At 37.9% G+C, this 15,033-nt stretch overlaps 1 protein-coding gene across 2 annotated transcripts in view; it reads right to left on the bottom strand.

Moving 5' to 3' along the window:
- Positions 1-15,033, bottom strand: part of thsd7ba (thrombospondin, type I, domain containing 7Ba) — a 213,015-nt gene that overhangs the window by 84,468 nt on the left and 113,514 nt on the right. For both annotated transcript variants that reach the window (XM_077536062.1, XM_077536063.1), the window contains 2 exons: positions 14,431-14,589; positions 5,553-5,750 (listed from right to left, as the gene is read on the bottom strand). In XM_077536062.1, the coding sequence (XP_077392188.1) occupies positions 5,553-5,750; positions 14,431-14,589 (357 nt within the window). The remainder of the gene's footprint in view (positions 1-5,552; positions 5,751-14,430; positions 14,590-15,033) is intronic.

Genomic DNA, 15,033 nt, shown 5'->3' with positions numbered 1-15,033 from the left:
TAGCAACTACAAAATAAGAGTGACTAGACAAAAACAGAGGGACAAATACATCATCATCATCATCATCATCATAAGGGACAGAGAAACTGCATAGCAGCTACAAAATATGACTAGAAAAAAAGTGACAAAAGCACTGTCATCATAAGGGAAATAGCAACTGCATAGCACTATAAAAGAAGAGTAACTAGACAAAAACAGAGGGACAAATACATCATCATCTTAAGGGACAGCTACTGCTTAGCAACTACAAAATAAGAGGGAGTAGGCAAAAAAAGAGTGCTCATCATAAGGGATGTATTAACTGCATAGAAACTTCAAAATAGGTGTGATTAAGCATAAAAAGTAACAAATACATCATCATCATAGGGACATAGCAACTGCAGAGCAACTGAAAAAAATCTTCATGACCCAACCAAAACACAATCGCAACAGCAGGAAAATCTAAAGGTCACACTTCTGGAATCATTACAATATGAAATGAAAAAGAAATATGGAAATGTTGCTTCAGATCTGATCTACTTAAATGGTCTTTATTCCAATCCAAAGACTAATGAGTGTGCTGATGTTCTGCAGCGTGTCCTTCTTCCTTTATCTTGCACTAATCGAATATTTATAACTGCTCCCAGTATAAACTCTTGGCCATGAAAGAAACGGTGATTCATTTTCACAATACATTTTTTTAAGGACCTTGCGTCAGATCTATTCAAGAGTGAAGCCATCCCGATAACATGAGCCATCATGGGACGTACTTTCCACGCAAAGCCGCATCATTATCTGATTTGAACTCGTCAAAAAACATCATGGAAAAAAATGCTTTTACAATAACAACCCAAGGGCAGATTTGACACCAATTTGTTGTTTTATTTCCTCTCCAGGAGAATATCCTCGGTGCAAGAACAGTTTCGAGAGCAAATGCGCGGATCACTTCATTACAAAGATGCCGAAGACTCCTTTGGGGATTTTGGAAACCTTTTGTCCATAAAGCGACACTGATCTCACTACGGCCACTAAAATAGCCGCGGTGTTTACAGTGGCGCCATTAGTCTACTGGAGGCATTGACGAAATCCCACCGGTGACATTGGGCCAAAGGCTTATGGCAATTATATACGGAACAACAACGTCTGATTTTATTATGGCTAGTTTCACAACTAACAAATAGAATATGTCAGCTCATGGAAAATAACGCTGGATTGCTTCAAGCTTATTGCAGGACTTTGCATGTAGGTATGTTAATTTGAAAAATAAATCACCCATTAATACATTTATGTGGAATTGACATCATACAAATAAACACCCCGCTAGTATGCAAACATCTCGTTGCAACTTTGTGTGCGCGTCTGTGACAGACAGAGACAACATGGGTGGAAGAACTCTGCAAATAGTTGGCTGCCCTGAGGTCCTTTTGAAATATTCATACGGGGAACGGTAGTTGTGGCTTTTTCTCAGATAATACCGCTGCTACCTGCATGCCTATTGAAATGATTTTTGTTCCGCTCGCCCGCCCACCGATAAATCTTTTAACTGAGGTAGTTATGGATAATCCTCTCACCTTTGCCTGAAAGCCAATAAACGCATCCAATCCTCTCAGATGGTCTTTTAGACAAAGCTATGTATAAAAAAAAACAAAAAAAAACAAGGCACTTTAATAAAATGAACTGTGGTTACTATCAAAAGGGGTCACAGGAAATCTATCAAGAATAATAATTTATTTTTTTTGAGGTGGGCTTTATACTGGCACTGTCAAACATATGACAATTTTCACAAGATGCATGATTGTTACAGGCTGGTGCAGCTCAGGCAGATGGTAAAAAAACATTCAGTTGGATTGGACTCAAATGGAACAAATTCCTGTAAAAAGTGGATTTATTTATATTCGTATTAGCAATTAAACTTGCATGACTGCGAGCTTGATCAAGTAGGCCTTGGGTGGATCAACTTGAGATCTTAAAGCAGGGGTGTCCAAACTTTTTCATTTGAGGGCCACATACAGAAAATCAGAAGGACGCAAGGGCCACATAATGTTATGAAGAGAAATTGTGTTTAGTCCTCTAAAAATTGTACAAATAATTTATTTGTGCTTTTGCCTATTTAGAAAAATGTATAAACCAATTTATTTGTAATATGGCAGTAGGGTTATTATAGTTTTGGAATTTTTCATTTTGGTTTTTATTTTTTATTTTTTAGTTGTTGTTTTTTTTTTTAATTGAGTTAGTTTTAATTAGTTTTCAGGGTGGTTCTGTTAGTTTTTGTATTAGTATTAGTTCTTTAACTCATTCACTGCCTTTGACAAGTATACTTGTCAATTGTATTTTTTAGAGCGGTGCTAAATGGGGGCGAATCTGAGCATGCTCCACTGTAAATATCAAACTTGGAAACAACTTTACTGATGCCCAACCACCGGTAGATGACATCATTGCCCCATTTTATAGGAAATAAACACAGTTTCAGAGTCCATGGGAGAAATGGCTGTATTTTGGCAAACCTACATTTTTCTGCTGTCAATTATAAAAGAACGGGACGGGACAAAAAGTAGGGAGTCTATTCTGTTATTTGGTAGATTCGGTTTATATATAATTATTGAATGTAATATCACGTGAGTATTGGAAATGTAAAAATTTTCTATAATGACTGGCAGTGAATGAGTTTTAATAAACGCTTAGTTTTAGTTTAGTTAGTTTCAGTATTAGTTTTAGTTTTTTTTTGTGTATTACTTGTGCGCAATATTCAAAAAACACCATGGGTGTGATGTCATTCCGGTTTATATAAAAATAAATCTACTAAAAATCACATTTAAAATTATTCCCAAAGGCTCATGCATTAAATTAATTACCAAAGACTAAAAGGAAGGAGTTAGTTTTATTTTAGTTAGTTTTGTAAACATAAAATGTAGTTTCAGTTATTTTCTTTTTTAAAAAGCATGTTTGTTTTTATTTTATTTTATTAACGAAATTGTTTTTTGAATTTTAATTTTTTCGTTAGTTTTAGTTAACTAAAATAACCTTTAATAGAAATAGTGTTTTTCGACACCCTCCCTTCTTACTTTGACCATCTCCAAGCATTTTTGTTTTTATTTTATTTGAACTGAGTCAAATGACATTTTTAGCACATGTCACGGGCCACTAAAAAATGGACGGCGGGCCGCAAATGGCCCCCGGGCCGTAGTTTGGACACCCCTTTCTTAAAGGAACAGCAAAATCAGAGCCACACGCTAATATCAGGCATGTAAACTAGCACACAAAACATCCAGTCAAGGTAAACTCACTCAGTTTTGAAATAGTGAAGGTGTCAGTACTTGAATTGCGGTGTAATCAGTCGTAATTTCTATCAACAAAGAGGCTCTGATGAAGATGTACAGACATTTTACGCAGCGACCGCTGATCTGTGGTACGCCGAGGACAACGTGTCGTTTGTGGAGTGGATTCAATTGACAGCTGGCAAGGCCAAGAGAATAGATGAGACACAATGTAATTAGGAGTATGTTCAGATTGTATATCGCCAAGATTGAGGCATTCTCCCGTCAAGTATCCCGGAATAACCCCGAAACGACTCTCTTGGCTGGTGCACAGAATCAATTTGAGGTCTGTGCTGTGAAACGGTGGATGCTTTTGACATTAACACAGTTTAGTAAACAATACAAGTTGAGATTTAGTTGACAAGAGGATACTGATTATTGAGCAAGCCAATGCAATTTTGAGTCAGTAAAAGCTAAACATTGCAAGTAGGCAGGGTCTGACTAATATGGATTTTTATTTATTTATTTTATTTTATTTTCTTAGGCTGATGCCGATTCTGATATTCGGCAGAACAGAAAAAAAAAAAAAAAAAAAAAAAAAAAAAGTCAATAACTGACTTTTTTTGTTTTGTTTTAAAACTACTTTGTACTTTTTAGTATTTAAGTTTCCAACAGAGAAAAAAAAATAAAATCTGAAAAAATCAGCCAATTTCTTTAAGTGAATGTTTGTCTTATGTTATAATGAGTAAAATAAATAAATAAATAAATAAATAAATAAATAAATAAATCGATGATCAAACCCGAGTTGCAAGTCTCAAATAAAAAAAAAAAAATCATATTACAAAATTATAAAGCCAATTTTTTTGACTGAGGTATATTTATTAAACGCACGTCACTTGACAAAACCAGATTTAGGTTTTCACCATGACAACACACAAACAGTATGGTTTCCGTCATTGTAATTTATTTATTTATTTATTTATTTATTTTTTCTAAGAATTTATGACTATATTGTTTTTGCTACCTATCTAATATATTCAATTAATCACTAGATTATTATTTTCATATAAAATTGCACAAGGGACATCTGTGCTGTTGTTAAAATGTTACAATTTTGTCTGTCTAAACTTATTTAAGTCTTAACAGTGGCAATGTTTGACCCCACAAAAGATATGTTGTTTTGTAAATGGGAAATCTCTTTACAAATCAGGACAAACTGGAGTTCAACTAGCATCCCAGAATGTAATGTATGTGCTTGACCTTATCACTTTCATAAAAAAAATAAAATAAATAAAAAAAAAAAGTGGTAATATATGAAAGTTCCGAGGAGGGGCACAAGAGGTTCCCCCTATTGAGACTGTCATGGTGTCCTGACTAAGCAGAAAATGGAGGTGCTGGGTGATCCCTAGTTGTTGTCATGACGCTGTTGCAAAGGAGCTAATTCAACTTGCACTCATGGTCAAACGCTTTGGTAAGAATTAAGAATATCTTGGGTGAGGAAGTCGAGTCAAGCAAGGTGTCAGCTGAGGTGATTCAGCCAACTAATTAGAATGCCTCACTGCTCCTTTATCTTATCCATTTTCCATTATTACACTGACTTGGCTCTGAGGTGGCCCTGACGCTGCGTGGGAGCGATTCATTGCACTTGGAGGGTCTCACAAGTCAATCAAAAGTGCACCGGCGATCAACATGTCAACATCCTTTCACATGAATTCTACTGTAGCTAATTTCATTCTTTTCCCCCCCCCCCCATATCCGCCACGATGTCTTGCCTGTCAGCCTGTCAAAACGTATTAGAATCTGTAAGTGGATGATGTAGGACAATTAGTTAGCGGATGGGCAACTAATGAAGGAAAGAACGAAGGAAGGAAGGATACAGAATTTCCAACCTTTTGAATCTTTTCTGTAGCTCTGAATGCAGTGATTGCCACTTCATGAATAATAAAACGGTATCACATTATGCATTTATCACAACAGTGCACAAAATATTACTTGTGGAAACTCTAGTTTAATTGTGTTTTTAAAAAGATTGACTCATTTTTAATTGAGCTCATGCATTTAAAAAAAGACATCGAACTTTTGCTGCACCGTATGCTTATCTTTCTTAGTGGTTAAAAAGATCAATAACTAATGGAAAATACACACTAATTAGAACAAAAAATATACAATAACAATTGGTGCTTATTTGATCATTAAACATGGAGCCAGGTTGTGAGCTGCCCCAGCCAAATGTTGTTGTTACCATGGAAAACAAACACAATATGCCAATTCCTCTTATAATTTACGTCGTCATTTTATAGCTTAAGGAAGAAATCGTACCTTCAGCACTGATACACTTCACACTTTGGACCACAGTTCCAGGACCACAGGTGCTTTTGGTGGGTGTACATTTGCCTTGCTGAACTTGCCACAGGTAGCAGACAGGCTCCTCGCAGGGGATCGACTCCACCAGGTGAGGGCAGACATCCAGCGAACTGCTGGATGCCCACAACACTTCTCTCCTCCTTTGTATGAAACCTGAACAGAAAAGACCAAAGGAGAGAGTTGTTATACATTAAAAGCAAATCCTCCCACACGTTTTAGAAACTCGTAACTAGTTCAGACATCTCAGCGTCATTCTTCTGTGGTCTGATGAGACAAAGGGTGAGTTATTGGCCATTAACTAGACGTTGTTTGAAGGAAACCAGGCCCTGCTCATCATCTTTTGAAATCAAATAGGCAAGTAACTAAGTTACTTTTTGAAGGTAACTGTGGCAACACAAGGCTTGGCACACTAAGTCACTTGCTGTCCATCTCTTCTAAAAAATGTGGTACAAGGTCCAAAAATACATTAGGATGATTGGATCCACCCGCACAGGTCATAATAGTGTTCGACTTTTCTCTTTCTGCTTTGTGAAGTAACAACTACAAGAACATTCATTCTTAATGTCTACTAGATATGGAGTTCGAAAAAACAAAAAACAAAAAGAAGCATAAAAACAAGAACCTCGCCTCCTTAACCCCATTTCCAAAGTTAGCAGAGAGACAGAGGGCAAGTGGAAGAAGGAATGAGCAAAATGGGGAAGCTTTAGGCAACTGGATGGTGTCAGTGATTGGGGTCACATTAGAACATTTGGTAAAAGTCACCGTAAAACATGTTGCTGTCACTAAAATGTAACGGCTTTTAATAGTTTTGAAATGGGTTCGCTTGATGAGGTACACTGGCTCTAACTCTCAAGAACAAAATGTGGCCACAACGGACAGACAACAATAAACTGAAGGTATGTTGGAACGATTACATCATTGTACCCTCAGGGATACAGCACTATACGAATACATTATTTCTAAAGTTCTCGTTATGGAAAGCAAATTATGAATAAATCCCACTTTTTTCCATTGAATTAGATGTACAGTGGATACACAAAGTGTACATGCCCCTGTTAAAATTCCAGGTTTTTGTAACATTTAAAAAAAAAAAAAAAGACCAATATTTTTCCAGGTTGCACAAGTGTGCACACCTTCTTCTATTTGGGATAAGGCCGTGTTCAAAACTGACCAATCACATTCAAACTCTTGCACAAAACTGCCACCATTGAGCATGCCTCTGATTAAGACCAAATGAAGTCCAGATGTTCTAGTTGTCATGACTAGAGTCATGCAAGGGTTATGCTTACTGTCATGACCAGGGTCATGTAAGGGCTATGTTTACTGTCATGACTAGGGTCATGCAAGGGTTATGCTTACTGTCATGACTAGGGCCATGCAAGGGTTATGTTTACTGTCATGACTAGGGTCATGCAAGGGTTATGTTTACTGTCATGACTCGGGTCATGCAAGGGTTATGCTTACTGTCATGACTAGGGTCATGCAAGGGTTATGTTTACTGTCATGACTTAGGGTCATGCTTACTGTCATGACTTAGGGTCATGCAAGGGTTATGTTTACTGTCATGACTAGGGTCATGCAAGGGTTATGTTGACTGTCATGACTAACCTTAATTTTTATTTGATTTTTATTGAACCTTTATTTAACCAGAAAATATACCGGTGATTTAAAAAAAAAAAAAAATCAAGGGAGTCCTGGCCAAGACGCAGTACCAAACATAAAATAGTTACATATTGAACATGGAATTTTCTAAACACCACATGAAAAAAACAAGTGCATATTATGTTATTTGCCTGAAAAACTTCATCCGTTTTGTATATTCCATGCATAAGGGGCAGAGTAAACAAAAGCACTTTTACCCAACTCTTTACAAGCATAAGGGACTGAAAACAGCAAATAATCTTATGACCGAAGAGAATTGGATTCAGCATTTTTCAGAGTAATTAAGGCATAATAGTACTCCCAATGTTGCCTTATAAATACAAGTGTACCAGCGACTGAACCTCCTACTTGAGAGTATAATTAACAGTGGTTGAGTGGACATCTTGAAGTTAGTAATGAACCTCAAAGAAGCGTGATAAACAGTATCAATCATCCAAAGACATTTTGCAGCAGCATTCATGTATAAAATATCCCCATAATTCAACACAAATACAAATGTTGCGGCAACAAGACAAGACAAACACAGCTTGTTTTGAAAATAAATAACAAAAACACTTTCAGTCTCTTCACAAGATTTTCTATACCTTGAAAGTGGGTGAGTTATCAATTAAGACACCTAAGTTCTTCATTGCCATTGAAAGTGGGCACAGTGGGAATCATTTGAATTAACACGTTATAGTTAGAAAACAACATGAGCTTTGTTTTATCAGCTTTGGGAATCAGTTTCACATTAATTAAAGCTACAAAAGCTTTCTGCAGGGATTCGACTACTTGAAAAAGATTTGATGCATTGCAAAAAAATAAAATAAAATAAAAGTGGCGCCAAGCAGTGAAATGCAAATTTGCATCTGACACGTTTAGACCTAAGTATAAATGCCAAAAAAATAAAAATAAAAATACAGAACACTGTGGCATCCACAGAGCAAGTAACAAAGTAGTAACGAGTATTGTTTTCTGCCAAATGCGCCATTAACTCATTTGCTCCCAATAACATGTGAATACGTTTTTTTTAAATGTTCTAAGTGTCCCAAAGACGTATTTATACGTTTTCTTGTTTTTTTTTTATGCTAGAGCATACAGAAGGCTTTGATGCAGCCTCTCAACTGCAAAGAACGGTTGCAGAAATGGTAGTTATTACACAAACGGCCAGCAGGTGGCAGCAGAGCAAAGGAGATCAACCAGGGCCATGAAGGAAAAAAAGCTCAATTACTTACAATTTTGAATAGATTTGTGAAAAATGATGAAACTTAGCTCACTTCTAATGCTAATTGCTGCAAAACGGAAGCAGATAGAAACATACTTTTTTTTGTCCTGATGAAAGAAGAGACTTTAATCTTTCTTTTGATAGGTTCCATGCTTTTATAGCAATTGAAGACAATATTCTGTGGGCCTTGCAAAATCAGTCAAAATCCAGTAAAACAGCCGGGAGCGAACGGGATTGCTTCTGTGAAAATGGCTGGGAGTGAATGAGTTAACATCATTAACCACTTTCCTTACTGCTTTGACGCTAATGTTTTTTTTGTTGTTGTTGTTTTTTTTGTTTTTGTTTTTTTACAATTGCCTTCATCTTCTGACACCATGTACTCTGTGCTTTAGACTTAAATCTGTTGCAACGACGTCATACAATGTTATATGTTCGCCTTCTAAAACGGGGTGGCGAGATCTGGTCCTCGAGGGCCGCAGTCCTGCAGGTTTTGAATATTTCACTTCTTCAGCACAGCTGATTCATGATCAGCTCATCAGCGAGCTCTGCAGAAGCCTGATAACAAGCCTGTTAATTGGAATCAGTTGCACTTCGAGTAGGGAAATCTATAAAACCTGCGGGACTCCGGCCCTTGGGGACCGCAGTTTGCCACCCCTGTTCTAAAAAAAAAAAATGTCCCACACGAGTAAATAAATGATGCGATTTTTTAAATTATGTAATACAAATCCAACAACATTTTCCACCATTATTATCAAGCCTCGCCCTCATCTTGTTTTAGCCTCATAACTCACTCTAAAGCATGAAATTGCCTCAAAGTTAGATTTGTAATTAAAGTCAGTCTATTTTTAAATCAATTAAACAAACACTTTCCACTTTGCTGTTTGGACATGACTGAATGGTTTACTCGAAAATAACTAACTTTAGTAATTAACTATTGGGGGTTTCCAATTTCTTGATGACAAAGAGAAATGTTGGAGATTAAATAATGTAAACTTGGCTCCGACCACCTCACTGGGGTATTTTTCACTACACTGGAGCAGCAGCCGCATTCATCTTCGGCTATACTCATTTTAACAAAGCCCTGACATTTGGCACAAAGGTCCTACGTTATTTCCTTCCACAGGTGGAACATCTAATCTCCAGGAGGGTCACAGCCTCCACAACACATCCTCCAACAATCTACTAATATGACCCACTGGTTCAGGAGGCTGATCTGTGTTGCACTGTCCATGAGGTTGCTTAGTGTGGATCGATTGCAGCAATGCCCGTTGCACTTACAGCTGCTGAAATCCAGACCACGGAGAAAAAAAAACAAAACAATTTTGGCATGGGTGTAACGAAGAGATGTTAATAATTGATATGCCTCTTGGTCATGCTGGTTATTTCAGGCAGGTGAGCTACAGCACTGTGTGAAGATACAGCACTCCTGTCAGCCCTGTGACCTCAAGTAAAATAATTACAGAAGCTCTATTAAATAAACCCCATAGTTAAACGCATTTACATCACATCACAGTCAAATCTGATAAGCGGGGAGAGTCGGGTAAAACATGAAAAGCATTTACTGCGGGGCACATTCACAAAAACGTACCCAGCTGACACAGCATTGATATCTTTAGTTTCTTGCTGGAAACTAGGATGACTTTGATTTAGGGTTGTTACATCTAGATTGTAGGAATAATTGTAAATAAGTTATCATACATTTGCAGCAAAGAAGAACTGCTTCTGCTTGCAATGAAGAATGCTTTGCTCTGTTAATACTCACATTCGCATAGCCTGGCTATTTGAAGATGACTCAAAAAGCTGAAGAACCACAATATCAAACACAGCAGAATGGTTCGAGCCAGTCTGCTGAGGTCGCCTGTTTTCTGTTAAGAAATGATTGCAAACTTGACCACACATGTACTCAGCAATCTAAACAATCAAGTACACTGTGTTCCAACTATGCCTTGCATTTGCATTTTTAGGGTTGCAACACCCATGTAAGTAGGGGCGTGGAAAGGGTGTGGAAAACCAAATAAATAGAGAGGGTGAGGAGAGGAATCTTCAGAGAGTGCAGGAGTGAATTGTATCAGTCAGTTCCTCTCCTCTCTCCTCGTAAGCCCTGAACTGAGTGTCTTCTCTCCTTTTTGTGTCGTGTTTAACAGATGTCAAACAGGTAACCCTGACATACATAACTACATGACTACAATATCATTGTGGACAATCATCAGACAGTCAGTAGAATGTAGATCATACATATGTTATTGAAAAATGTGGTTTGTAAAGATTTTATTTATCCTGGCTGGAGTTTACTAAGTCAGTATGGAGTCACTGACGGTATAGTGGTTTACCTGCCTGAATTTGGTGCAGACAAGCATGGGTTCAGTTCCCACTCAGTGACGATGGGAATGTGAGTGTAAATAATTAGCTGTAGATAAGTGATATAAAAAAATGGATTGATGGGTAGTTTGTGTCTGGAGCAACAGCCAAAATGTATCGAAAAATATGTCCCTAAAATACCCCAAACATACCAGTTGGACATGGTCTTTGATGTTTTGGTCATAAAGATTTGCAGTGGTCAAACTGCTAGCAAGATTTTAATGTAGCCTCACTTCACTAATCCCTCCCCTTCCTTGATATTCTGACCAAAGTCAAGTCAAGTCAAGCCGTACCTCTCACTAATGTGCATTAGCGCAAGGCAACACGGCCATTCGTAATGGCATAGTCGAGATATTCACATATCCAGCTTTGACAAAATAGTAACGCTAGCAACAATAAGCTGGTATTAGGACACAAGCTGCCAACATATTGGTAATTGAGTTTTAGTATAACACTAGGGCTCCAATTTCATGACTGTCTGGCACGACACAGATTCTACATCTGCACAGAGGCATGTTTGACTGGGCATTGGTATTTTTTTTTTGTGTATTTAGAAAAGTGTGCTTTACTTCGTTGTGGGCCAATTAAAGTGGCTCCTCTACTGTAGTTCACTTAAGGATCTTTTGTCTCTGATTGGTTGCTTTTCCTCAGGTGTGATGGTTTCTCCAAATTCTAATGTTAGAACAAGATGGGGCCAGAGAGCGATAAAAAAAATTTCAGATACACCATTTCGCTGCAAACTCCTCCTTTGGTCCCTCATCGAGGGATCACTTAAAAGGGTACAACATTCCAAGAACCTCAAGCAAAGACATACTGGATACATTTCACAGCAGGGCTCACTTCTTTTGATATTGTACTGGTTTCATTCATGCGCTCTGGGTCCACTAAAGCCAAAAATACAATGTGTCACTAGAGAAGGATGTGCAAAACAGCAGATGCTGCGTCTTCTTACCCCTCGAAATATATTAATGACACTGTCTGGGAGATGAGCTGCCGCCGTCCCATGGAGACCAGCGCGGGCACTGACCTGAACAATCCACACTTCAGTCGTTCCCCGGGGGGGCTTTCATGCACATTTACGCACGACAGCGATGAGGTCACGCTGCCCTTTTAGCGGAGCGCTAACACACCGACAGCTTTGGCACACTAACGCATACGCGAGGCGTAGCTCACGCTGAATGCCAAGACTGTCTGAAGGCTGTGACACACCTGTTCACCTGCTCTCAAAGGCAGCGAGACAGCACCATCCTGCTGAAGGCTCGTGCATGCCAGCACGCTCGGAAGGAATCTTATCCATCGTTTGCAACCTCCAGGGGATGGAGAGCCGAACCACGGGCGCGCTCGCTTTCTGCTTTTCATCAGTCATGACTTGTTCGTGGGTTGCTTTATTTTATTAATTTTTTTCATGGCAGACTTCTTCTCAGCCAGTCACTTATCGACCAGAAAAAAAAGTATGATGGTACAAACACGCATTATCTCACCTTGTCTCCTCATCTAGCATTCCTATCTACCGTGGTTACAGCTAATGTTTAGACATTCAAAACATAGCACGCCTCTCAAATGAAATCATTTGCATGCGGCGGAGCTCTCAGGTTTGCTCAAATCTTGTTGACTACATTGAAAGTATTCCGCTCAGTTAGCGTGAGCAGCTGGTTGTAAATATATAACATGGCAATCTGTCGTCAAACTCGGCGGTAAATAGATATCTTCCCACTGCGTACTAATTTCCACATCTTGCCCATCTGTATAATTATCTGTAGCAATTTCAACTCATATCAAGTACTTATTAGGTGAGTTTATTTTTTTTATATACCGGTATATACATTTATAAATGAAACTGTATGCTCCCAGCGCTCACGTCCTCCAATATAGGGGAAATAGATTTTACTGCAAATGTGACTTTAACATGCAAGAATGTATCACTTATCTGATTGTAAAGAAATACAACAATGATTAAATTCATGAAAAATCAAGGTTACTTTTTTTTTCTTTTTTTTTGAAAATGACCAGTAGTCTACTAATACTCCACTCTAGTAGTCACAGATACCAAGTACTGATACCACAAATACCTTTGGTAGATAACATTTCCCCAGGGGGGAAAAAAAAAAAATCAATGACAGATAATTTAAAGAATATCCCAATATAGCATCATTCCTTAAAATGTATTATGCCATTAATTATGCAATTAATGGCAATTTTCCATAATTATAATTTCTAGTTCCTGATCGTAAAATGGCCAAAATAGGTTTCAAGTAAGGTTGTACGATATAGTTGTTGAATATCCTCCTGACTACCAGCAATTCAAATTTGTCCTCTGTAGTGGACCTTTTTAAACTTGAATATCTCCCACCCAGTGCATACGGTTGAATTACCTCCTTTTGTGCTCTATAGAGGACATTCAGTGCTTTCCAATGATACCAAATGTGTAGGGGTGGGGATTTGCGACCTTGAATTGCATCATACAAGAAAAGCACTTTTTAGGGAAGAGGAAAAGTAAGTGTACTGTAAAACACTTTTTATTGAACAAATTTAGGCTTTAAATGTTGTTAGCATGTTTTCTATAAGACTCTTAAGAACACATTAAAGTATTGTCTGAATTATTTGAACTGTATTTGAGCTTCGCATTTAAGTTTTAAAAAATGTCCTCTGTAGTGGACACATCATAACTTAAAAATAAAAACTTTTTTGTTTTTCAAAAATTTCTTTTGCAGTATTCCAGTTACTTCACAAAGATTGGGGAATATCAAAACAAACATGATTGGACAATATTTTTTCCTGGTAGTCAGGAGGATATAGCGATATCGATATTATTGCAATATTTAACATGTACCTAAAGAAATAACTTCTTTTTATTTAATGAAGAAATTAATTATTTTCATGTGGCAAAATAAGCAAACTCAATGTATTCTTAGTCAATTAATTGTAATTATCACTCAATAATGTTCATCTATTGGATGACAGTGCACATTTTAGCTAATGTATGATTGGTCAAATGCAGATCAAAGAATAAAATTCCAGATTAACCCGTAGGCAGTATCTTAATTTGAAATGACTTGGTCAGAACCATCAAAAAGCCCAAAACGGGTCACAATACTGCCTACGGACTACCCTTATTGCATGTCTTTGCATGGGCCAATATCGCAATATCAATATTTTTGTTGATATATTGTGCAGCCCTTTGCAAGCATCTTGAAATAATCCCGGGAATCAGCCTGATACCAATATCTGGTATTGGTACTCGCCCATCCCTAGTCTAAAGGCAAATAGTTCCAAACTATGACTAAAATCATGTAAAATAGAAACGCAATAATGTTGTAAAACTAATACTCTAACAAACATCGTAAATCTTGCAAATGTGATCTTTGTTTGTAATATGAAGACAGCCAAGTTGAACACATTCCACTGAATGCTTCTTGTTTGACAGAATTAGATTTACAAAAGGAGGAAGTGAAGGAAGGAAAGAGAATAATTAGCAATGATCATTCTAAGAACAAAGCCATTCCATCAATCTGTTTGTTTCTCTAAATTCTGCAGACCAGGTAAAATGTGGTTATTTTTTATACTTATACACGATGGCTTATTTGTCCACCTTTTTTCATAATCCGATACCTTTCTTCCCCTGTGGATCTTTGCAGCTGTCGTGTACGCAGGCGCCCCAGGGCGACCAGTGCGAGAGCAGGCAGCGGTGCTGGCAGGGAATGGAGCAGTTCTTGACGGCCAAGGGAGCTTCTTGACCCGCACACAGACTGGCAGTCACAGGCCTGGACACTGCGCAAACACAAGAGCCGCAGAAGGTTTGAAAGGGCTCCGGCGTACGCGCGAAGCAGTGAGTGATTTTATTATGCCACTCGTGAGGATAAAGCGTATACCTGTTTCTGCTGTTGCGTGCCTGGAAAAGGTTAAAACAGAACGAATGTGATTTTGTTTTAATTGGGAAGAGCTGCCAGTTTGTGAGGAAAAGTTTAGTTTTAGTGTGGTGACATCTGTTATTACTGGAAGATGGTTTTCATCAATCTTGGGGAAGGTTGTAACATCGGTACAGAGGAAGAACCAGATTAAAATTCAGAATATATTCCAGCATTTTTTTGTCAAGTGGATATTTCTACAGCAAGACTTGGGTGACCAGATGTCCCCGTTTGTCTAAATAGTCCCTCTTTTGGCATCTTACAAAATAGGATTTTATTACCTCCGTTGGTGTGTATTCTCGCTTTT

The sequence above is a fragment of the Festucalex cinctus genome, chromosome 11, assembly GCF_051991245.1.
Source record: "Festucalex cinctus isolate MCC-2025b chromosome 11, RoL_Fcin_1.0, whole genome shotgun sequence".
NCBI classification, from domain to species: Eukaryota; Metazoa; Chordata; class Actinopteri; order Syngnathiformes; family Syngnathidae; genus Festucalex; species Festucalex cinctus.
Note: the sequence above shows the minus strand (reverse complement) of the source record. Positions and strands in the feature narration are given on the sequence as shown.